Source organism: Oryza glaberrima, chromosome 5 (assembly GCF_000147395.1).
Source record: "Oryza glaberrima chromosome 5, OglaRS2, whole genome shotgun sequence".
Classification (NCBI taxonomy): domain Eukaryota; kingdom Viridiplantae; phylum Streptophyta; class Magnoliopsida; order Poales; family Poaceae; genus Oryza; species Oryza glaberrima.
The window spans coordinates 20,468,647-20,479,217 of record NC_068330.1 but is presented as its reverse complement, the minus strand read 5'-3'; the positions used below and the strand labels follow the sequence as shown (position 1 = coordinate 20,479,217).

Below are 10,571 nucleotides of genomic sequence, written 5' to 3'. Positions count from 1 at the left end.
TTTCCTACACGCACAACTTACAATTTTTCTGTCACGTCGTTCTAATTCCAACCAAACTTTCAATTTTGGTGTGAACTAAGGTGGTGTTTGGGCCCTCCCACCCAAACACCACCTAAACACAGTCCATATCTATTAGTAGTAGACCATTACTAGAAGTAACTAGGGCTATTACCTGATAAGGGGTCTGGACCAGTATAATCCTCGTCTTTTGTCTGTTTTGATGTCGTATTATGTAGATCCCTGTTCCAACGTACCCCAATACCATATTCTTCCGGTCCGCGAGTACCACTCGTCGACAGTGGGCCTAAGGGCATTTTTGACATTTCACGTGATTTCTCTCTCCTCCTCAACCGGAAATCATTATTTTAATCGGTGCGGTGTCCATTGGCAAATTAGCACGTTTATGAAGTGTTTTCCCCTAAAAGTGAGTTTGGTAGTGTCCCACAGCTAAAACCACACAATAGCAGTGTCCTGTAGCAAAATTTACCTAAACAAAAGGATCAGAGGCGCATATACGTGCTTTCAATGTCATATGTACGTGCGCATCCCACACGAAGGTGGGACGGAGGGATTTTTTTAATGGAGCTCTTTCTATTTTAGATAATGGGTCCACCTATTTAAATTTAAATAAAATAATATTGATATGTTTAAGTGAGCAATATTGATCTTAAATTTTTGGTTTATTATAAATTAAATAATATAATTTCCATTTAATTTTTAGGCAATATTTACATCTAGCTTTTTAAATAGGAAGATGTGAGAAGGGGAGAGATAGAGGGAAGATGTGCGTATAGTGACTGTACGTACATGACTTTGGAGTATGTATGTACGGACGTAGGGGAGGGAGGTGGAGGTAGGATGGCATTTGTTTTTCCTTTTAAGGATTATTAATCTAATGGTTAAAAATAAAAGATAATGATGGATCCACCAAATTAAATGAAAATTAACTGTTAGATGTTTTGTTTGTCATGTGGCATCACATGAGTGTTTATAGGATGCCATATGACGGCTTAGGAACGTTTGTAGAAAGTTTAATGGACTTTTAGTATATAATAGATACATAGATAGAAGATTTGATCTCTCATTAATACACAATAGCAGCGGTAGGTGTCAGGTTTAGTGGATGTACTAGCCTACTGTAGCTAGTAATGTCATCTCTACCTCCGACACTCAAAGACGTACAGAAAGGCTATACGCAGATGTAAATTAATAATGGAGATTGGTTCGAGTTGGGCAGTAGGTGACCATATTTGTACCTCTGTTGCTACTAAATTTTCTTTGCAGATCATTTGCCTGCCTTTCAGAATCTAGGCTGTGTTTAAATCTAAAGTTTGGATCCAAACTTAAGTCTTTTTCATCATATCAACCTGTCATACACACACAACTTTTCAGTCACATCATCTCCAATTTCAATCAAAATCCAAACTTTACGCTGAAGTAAACACAACCATAGCTCAAAGCTGCAGGTCCAAGTATATGTGGAGTATAGCAAAGTTCGACTATTAATATTGTAGCCTATTTACCGGGCAGCAAAATCTGCGATTTATCAGAAACTATTCAAAACTCTCAAGAGAACATCCTCCCGTTGTTCGCATGTTACGTAAATGATTATGAAAAAATTAACAAGATAGATAAAATATGTGATATAGACTACTCTACAAACATGCAATATTGAAATTTAGCTTTGACCAGTTGCAAAAAAAAACAAATTTAACTATAGATATACGTTAGCTAGCTATAGTTTATTTATTTATTTTTTCAACTTGTACAAATTGAATTTTAATTTACATGTTTATGAGTGATATATCACATGTTAATATATCTTTATTTTTTAAAAATTTTATAGCTAATTGAATAATATAAAAACAACCAGGGAATGTTCGTTCGAGAGATATCAGCAAAACTCAGAAAAGAGGCAACATGTCCTGGCTGAGCTGTGTTCGTGAGTTGGGCCTCAGCTTCTGTCTGACGAAGCTTCCCAAGTTGTATATTTATACTGGGCCAGCCTCATGCAACAAAGTTGAAGGCAGCAAGGAATCCAGGGCCTATTCCAGTGGGCCGGGCTAACATGTTCAGCCGAACGACGTGTCGACGCAACTGCACCGCACGCCCTACGCTCCATTTCCGAATCCGAATTCGCGCAACGAGCCAGCTCACGCTCACCGGCACGAAGCACAAGTTAGCGGCCACACTCCTCTCCTCTACCTCTGTCGCGTGCAAAAGCAGAAAAAGGAAATTACGTGTGATCTGCCGCCGATCGAGCCCCCGGTCGCACCACGTACGCAGGGGGTGCATGTGCTGCGCATCAGACCATGTCCGGCTCTTTCCGAGACCGTCTCCGACACGTCGCGCGACTGTACCGGATGCGCCGCCGAAAAATCTCAGGTCGGCTCACGCTCGCTTTCGATCACATCATCTCATCAGAAAGCGTATATCGCATACTACACATCATTGATCGCATATATATGCATATCCTCTTGCTCCCCTTCACTACTGCAAATACCTACCTTTTCTTTTATTTGAAAAGTTCATGGTATGGCCAAACCAGACCTACGATACCCAGCTCTTTTCTTAATTAACTGTTGCCTGACAATGCGTTTTTCTAGAATCGAAAGGCCTAATTAGGTTAGTATACCACTGAGCAGGGCAAGCAAGGCCACTTTTACAATAGCCGAATAAAGCAGCTCCTCTTACACACACGGTGACAATGTAAAGTAACAAGCACACATGCATCGATCGAAGCAGCATGGCATCACTGCCTGCATCAGCGTGATGCGCAATACGACATCCAGTCATCCGCCCTTTCATTCCAAAAATATCATCAAATATCCAATGCCGCAAAAACGCTACAAGCTACTAGGAGAGCGAGATGATCCGAGCTCTCCGCGGCGCCGCGCGTAGCTCCGATATAATCCAGAAGTGTTCCGATCGGGGGCTGCATCGTGTGCATATGCGTGCGTGCATGACGCTCATGTCTCGATCGGATTTGTATCGCGTACCTGCAATTTGCCCCCGTATGGCCGTATCGCTCGTGGACAAGAGGACCACAGCGAAGGCACACAGCCAGAATTAAGACGTGGAATAATAATGCTGAAAACTGATCGGCGATGTGATTATAAATTCCCCCGTGTGGTTTATGGCATCAGGGCAGCGTCACCGTGACGCTCCCACACTAGAATACCACGAGCACTTGGGGGTGGGCAGTGTGCTAAGCGTGTATATGCAAAATCCTGCAGTGGTGGCGATCAGTTGGCGGTTTAATGGACTGTCAGCGTCAGCTTTTCTCCTCGTAACCGGAAAATGATTATGCACCCTGCTAGTGCACGTAGTAGTTTTGTGCAATTGTGCCCTGATCTGCTCGTTAGAATCTTCGCTTTCCGATCGCTTTGGCGAAAATTCATGTCAAAAAAGTAAAGATAATAAAGTTTAATTTTCTACTGCGCCCCAGTTCCCTACGAACGGTAGAATCCACCCATTGGCACGGCACGGCCGGCGGACGCACGCAAGCACAAGCGCGTGGGGGGGGCGGCGTCCACCGCGGGATCTGATCGCTCGGCGTTTTCAAGCCTCCCCACCACGGCGAGGCCCCCGCGCGCGCGTTCCGTCTCGGCGGCCGTAGCGATCAGCGCGCGCGCTCGTCTCTTCCGGGGTCGGTAGTGGCCGCGGGCGCGCGCGGGGTGCCCTCACGCGCACGTCGCATATCGCTTTCACAGGATTCAGCTCCCCCGGCCGACCGGGCGGTACACTGCCCCCCTGTCCGTGGTGCAGCTGCTGAATTGAGCCGAAGGAGGTGTGAATCGTGTTCGTGTTTTGTGTGTGAACGAGCGAGCGATGATGCTATTATAGCTTTTTCTTTTGCTTTGTGCAATTGTGCTAGCGCTAGTGATCATGATCACCATCTCTTTCATCCTGCGCCCCCCTATCACGCGTGCGCGCGGTGCGGGTGCTAATAGGAGGTTTGCTTAATTAGCTTAGCCCCTTTCGATCCGTTTCCTCCAATAATACTCCTAAAAGGAGTATTGTTTGGACGTCCTAAGAAAGAATCGCTCGCTGTGCACACTGCACTGCATAGTGCCCTGCTTCTGAACGAACCTGATCTCGCACTTGTAGTAAAGCACAGGCATGTACTAGCACAGTAGTAGCAGTAGTAGCGTAAAGAAAGCGGCACTTTGGTTATTAGTTACTTTCTCCTTTCCTTGACCCTTTCTACTCGCATGCAAAAACATTTCGCGGACGTATGTGCGACGTGTGGTCGTCAAGTAACCCCGGCCCCGAAACTAATAACAAAAGTTACCATCCGTTTCGATCGATCGATCGGGGCTCGCAGCAGCAGCAACAACGAGCCAAAGGATTCGCCCGTCGTCACGCTCCAACTCGTGGCGTGCCGTCACTTTCCCAGCATGCATGCCGACGGTTGCCATCTTTTTGGACCTGACGCGACAGATATCGTCGATTTGTCGTCATCGTTGCCCCTCTCCTCCTCTTCATTCTTGGTTCCGTCGTCACTCTTGTGGAGGAGAGGAAATCATGCCAGGATTGGAAGGCCATGGTGCCTGCTCGCTTGGCTCACGTGTACTTGGCCCCATTCGGACCGGCCATCGTCCATGCATGCACGCAACGAGAGTTTTATGGTTTTATCATGCCAAGCTTTCGCTGATAGAAAGTAAGCAGGGCATGCGTGCATGTTCGCGTTGAAGGATTAGACGAGACATGGGGGATGGATATATGGATTGATCATGTAGATGCTGCGCTTATTATATTCACGGTAGACCGATCTGGCTAAGCAACCACATAAGTACTAAACCAGCTCACCGGAAAGAGACCGAAGTTGCTGAATCGATCGAGAGCATTGCTGATGGAAACGCTTGTAATCCTCCCTGTCGATCAGCAGAGGATTTGACCGGCCGTCCGGGCCATATCATCTCAGCCGAACTGCCTCGTGTTTATCACATCTACCCCAGGTAGAGCACACAATTTCCACCTGCCTCTCATTTGCCTTTTGATTATCAGTTTCATAGCCAAAAGTAAATATCAAAGACTTAATTTTAAATTGATTTTGATGTTTTTATAGTAGTTTATTTTTTAGCATCTATCTATTATATATATTAAAAAAATCCGTAAAGCATATTATAAACGCTCCTAAGCCGCCACACAACACTCATACAAATGCTTGTAAGCCGCAACATGGCACTTTAATAATTAGTAAAATCTCGTATAATTTTTAAACAATTATATAAAATATATCATATATTTTATTATTCCAATAATTATTAGTTTTTCTAGTTGACTTTAAAATGTCTAAGAAACACATATATAAAAATTTTATCCATAAATTATTTTCGGTTTCTTCATTATTTTCACAAGTTATCAGCCGTCGAGGAGAAACAATTCTACAGAGTTATGATTTTTCTTAATAAAAAACAATAAGATAGATTAATATGTGATAGATTATTTCACAAACATGCAAATTCAAATTTAACTTTTATCAGTTAAAATAGGAAAACAAATTTAAATGTGAATTTAACTAGCTATAACTTTTTTTGCAACTTGTAGAAGGTGGTTTTTTTTTTGCATGTTTATGAAGTGATGTATATGTATTAATCTATTATTTTAGAAAAAAATATAACTATATGAATAACATGCATACACATCTTCGAGAGTTTAAAATTCATTCTTGCCATGGAGAAATTGATGAAGTATATGCCAAAATGTTAGGCCAAAGTACGACTAGCGATAAACTTGTATGCACGTTTTACCGACCATAAATTCGAAAGCATGCAGCATTGTTTTTCTTCGGAGTATTGTCACGGTTGGAAAGGCATCTAATTAAGCAGGTCAATATGACTCTGAAACATCAAACACTTGGCTCCCAGAATTAATGACCGAGTAAAAATAGCAGTTCCTCTGTTCCAAGACGGCAAGACCCTCAGAAACAGAGACGGCTAGCCGGACAGGAGATGCATCTCGACGTGTCCACTGCCGCAGCTGAGAGAATCTGGCGCAAGAACGTCTTCTTTCTTCCGCTGGATCTATCAAGCATGGGCCATGGTGTAACTGTCAACGGTTGATGTCTCGTCAATATTAACTGCATCATCGCCGATCGACTGAGGAATGTGAGACGAGCGTTTTGATCACCATAGATCACGGCAACTCTTCTCAGTAAGTGGCTCTGTCAAGAGCCACGACAGAAGCTTGGCCTTTTGGTTTTAATTTTTTGACAGTGGTCTCGGCGAATAGACCAGAGTAATTCTCTTTTGAAGACACATTTTCCCTGACCGTGATGCACACGGTTAATTTGGACCGTGTCTTCTCCGATCATTCCTTGGCTAGTCTTCGTTGTCTCAGGATTGCTTTGGACCGTACATTGAATCTTACTTAACCTGCGCAACACTGCAGTGACATATACAGACAGGTAAGTTGATCGCTTATGAGGAAATCCAGAAAAGCGACATGTGTGTTCAGCAATCAGCACACAATAATATAAAGTTATAAACATATGTTGATATATGTCATTTGACCACATACTAACCCTGTTGTGATGATATCTCTCTGTCTAGACAGTGTATATATTGTCTTCAGCCTCCAGCCAGACATATTCAGTCTCACAGACGAAGTGATGGAGATAGAGGACCTAGAGGAGAGAGAACTCATTGGCGATGATGGGTCATGATGAATCATGACAACTTTAGGTGATTAGGGAGAGGACTGATTAAGTGATTTGACTAGTGCACGCATCGTGAAGAATTTTGGCCGTTCGAAAATAACGGGATTTATGACAGGCAAATGGGGGTAATATATATGCCCATATCTGTTGTCTAAAGTATTATTGCCTCTTATGATATTAGATTTTTTTTTTCTTGGTTACATAGAACGATTGAAGACATGTACACACTACGGTCATGTTTGGATAATGAGTTATGATGGATTGAATTAGAAAATGGAAATGAACGAATGGGTAAGATGAAATGACGTGAGATGAATGGATGGTTAGGAGTTAAAAATATCCTAACCATCAGTAAGTGATGGATGTCGGCGATAGTTCCGTAGCATCAGTAATACCATGACATTCTTATTTTCTTTTTAGAGCTCCTTCAAGGTTCCCCATAGAAAATAATACTTCTTCCTTCAAAATTATAACGCCTATATTTTTACATGATTTTTAATAGCATAATTTGTTCAATAAGTTATTCGTTATTATATTCCTAACGAATATAAAATTAGTATCATATGAAGTATTTAAAAATACAAATATAATAATATAATATATATAATACTTAGCATAGATATAGCTAGTATGATCATTAGTCAAAAGCTACCAAATTTATTTTTTTTTAAAAAATGAAAGCATCCTGTAATTTGAGACGGATAGAGTATGTTGGATTTTTTTTCTTCTATAAAACAATCCCACAAACTGTCTCAAAATCCATTGGCCACAAGAAAACAATTCATAGATACATTCTATACATTTGATCTTAAATACACCCGAAAAGGGACAATATTATCCTATACTGAGTAGAAAAGTTTTTCCTGCCAACTTTCCCTAAAATGGTCAGCCTGTAAGTTGCCTTTCTTGGTGGTACATCCACTAAAAGTTTGCTGGATATATTAAAACCGTCCATGTAAAAAAAAAAAAAAGCTTTGTCCAGTCACAGTGATTTGCAGCGCATCTAGTACTAAAGTGAGCTGTGTATTATCCTTTCCTTTTTGGCCATATACGTATATACGTACACACAAGTTGAGCTTCTCAATCCACCATGGGATTACTCAAAAAGATTAGAAAAAGAAACTAATGAAACAAAATATTTTTCCCAGAGGAAAAAAAAAGGCAAATCATCAAATCCTACTCCACATCACTAGCTGTAGATTTTTTTCTCCACTTAATTAATTACGTGGCACCTAATTAATTTGTTAAACTGCTGTACTAGAAACTTCTGGTTCTGGTCCCTTGTTATCATCTCCTAAGTTAGTCGCTGGCCGCTGGCCGGCGCATGGCATCGTCGTCGACCTCGCCGGCGGCGGTAGCCTCCCGGCGAAGCCGCGCGACCTCGCGTACAGCACGGTGCAGAGCGCCGTCCCGACGGCGCACGTGGCGCCCCAGACGAGGAAGGTGCCCCGGTAGCAGGCGGCGCCGGCGCAGCGGCTGGCGCCGCGGGCCTCCCGCTGGTAGAGGAACGCGGCGAGGTAGCCGAAGCAGAGCGAGCCGACGGGGATGTTGGCGACGAGCACGTTGTGGTTCACCCCGAAGTTCTTCCTCCCGAACAGCTCCCCCGTCGCCGACACCGCCACCGACGTGATGGCGCCGGTGCAGGTCCCGACCACCGCCGTGCTGGTGTACAGGAACATGTCCCTCGGGTCCAGCAGCAGGAAGAACGCCCCCGCCATCGGCGCCATCAGCGCCGCCATGGACGCCGTCCTTGACAGCGAGTAGCCACTCCTGCGCATAGTCAAAACCCAAACCAAAAATTCATCCCCTCGTCAGGACATGCATAAACAAAGACTCCAACATTTAAACAAGTAAAAAACACGAGTGATTTGATTTGATCGGCACATGCATGCATGCATGCAGCTTGGTTGCTTACTTTGCGGTGTAGTAATCCAAGAAGGCGGGAAGGAGGCGGCCGAAGAATCCGAAGGAGGACGACAGGGAGACGAGAGTGGACGGGTCGCTGAGCCCGCGGGACTCGGCGATCTGCCCCAGGTTGTTGAGGAAGACCAACCCCAGCGTGCCACTGAACATGTAGCTCAGGAAGTAGAGCCAGAAGTCGAGCCGCCGCAGCAGCCGGATGCCGCCGACCTCGTCTTGGCCGCCGCTCTCGCCGGCGGCGGCGTCGTCCTCCTCCTTGTTCTCCGCCGCCTCGGCCACCTCGAGCACCGACACGGCCGTCTCCGGCACGTCGGTGGCGGCGGCGACGTCGTGCACTCTGTTCTCCCGCTTCGCCTCCCGTAGCTTGTCCATGCTCTCCCGCACCTTGAGCGCCGCCGGGATGAGCACCGGGAGGGCGAGCAGGATGTAGAGGCTGATCATGTGCTCGCTGGTCGAGAGCCCGATGGACTTGGAGCCGATGCTGCCGACGACGGCGCAGGCTCCGGTGGCGAGGGTGATCGCGAACATGGCGAGGAACGCCGGGTCGGTCCGGCGGTGGCTGGTGAGCTCCACCACCCGGAGCGACGGCGCCGCCACGAGGGTGACGAGCATCGGCACGACGGCATTGAGGAGGAGGTACACCTTCTCCTTGGAGTACCTCGCCGTGGCGCCCCGGGGCATCTTCTCGGCCATGGTGGTGTAGAGCTTGGCGCTCAGGCCGAGGTAGCTCGTCGCGAGGCTCACCGCGACGCGGCTGTCCGACGGGAAGTTCTTGATGCAGAGGAGGTAGCACACCGTGTTGATCCAGCAGATGCCGTTGCCGGCGAGGGAGGTGAGCAGGAACAGGTGCCAGTACGCGAGCCCGGGCCTCTCCAAGAAGAGGAACTGGACGCCATACCCGACAAGCCCGAACGACGCGCCGACGACGGCGACGAGCCACAGGGGCAGGTACAGGGCGGCGACGCCGGCGAACCAGCCGAAGAGCTTCCCGGCGTCGGAGGCGAAGGCGAGGAAGTTGAGCTGCACCTGGGAGATGCCCTTCACCTCCTTGAGCTGCGACGAGTACACCGGGAAGTCGGCGTTCGGGCCGTTGATGGTCTGGAGCCAGACGCTTCCGACCAAGCTCAGCCAATGAGCTGAGGAAGGAGAAGGCATAGCTAGCGTGGATTTTTCCTCTCTAGCTACCTACAGCCTCTGCCTCCCTCTCACCGGCGCCGCTGTACTTATGCGAGATCTCGGTGACCCGGCGATAAATGCAGGGGACGACGGCGACGGCGACGGCGATGGCTGTGGCTGCCTCCGAGCAATACGCTCTATTATGTGTGGTTTCTTGTTGGCCATTATGGCTCATGGCGAGCAGCTTATATAGTGCGAGCTCCGCTATGATGTTCTGACCAAAGGAGTGTACGTGACAGGCACCTGACCTAACAGCAGTGGTCGGTCAGGGTTGGCAGCGAAGAGGAGATGCAAACTTTCTTGAACATCTCTGCAATTAATCTCAGGAGGGGCTCGAGACTGCAATTCAGCCGTTGTCAATCGGAAGCAGCTGCTGGGTGCTGTATCTTTCGTCAGAAACTGGATCGAAGAGAGATGTCAGGTTTCTGGTACAGTAACGTGCAGCGTGTGCTGCTAACCTGTAGACGCTCGTGCAGTTCATGGCCGAGAAATTCAGATGCGTCAGAGAGAAGCGGCTCTGCAAGCCACGAGGTTCAGACGCCGGCCTAGCTGAGATCGTAAAACTACGATTTTACTACGTGTTGGCCGTCGGAAATCTGATCAAGGAACGTGTTAGGCTGCAAGATCGCAACGTAGCTTGTCATGTCACATTGTCAAAACAGGCCTCATGTGTTGAAGAGACCAGCAAGAGGCGGCGGCAAAATCTTCAGTAAATGCAGGGCACATCATACCAAGGATATTTTTTTTCAGTAAATACCAGGTTAATCCTCGTGCGTGGCAGATTTTTCATGGTCTCTGAAGTACTGCGTCT

At 46.5% G+C, this 10,571-nt stretch overlaps 1 protein-coding gene across 1 annotated transcript; it reads right to left on the bottom strand.

The window, feature by feature from the left end:
• Positions 1–7,442: 7,442 nt before the first annotated feature.
• Positions 7,443–9,914, bottom strand: LOC127772922 (protein NUCLEAR FUSION DEFECTIVE 4-like). The gene is made up of 2 exons (XM_052298912.1): positions 8,580–9,914; positions 7,443–8,434 (listed from the first exon to the last, which is right to left on the bottom strand). The coding sequence occupies exons 1-2, from the start codon at positions 9,737–9,739 to the stop codon at positions 7,909–7,911; spliced, it is 1,686 nt and encodes a 561-aa protein (XP_052154872.1). The 5' UTR covers positions 9,740–9,914; the 3' UTR covers positions 7,443–7,908.
• Between the last annotated feature and the right edge of the window lie 657 nt (positions 9,915–10,571).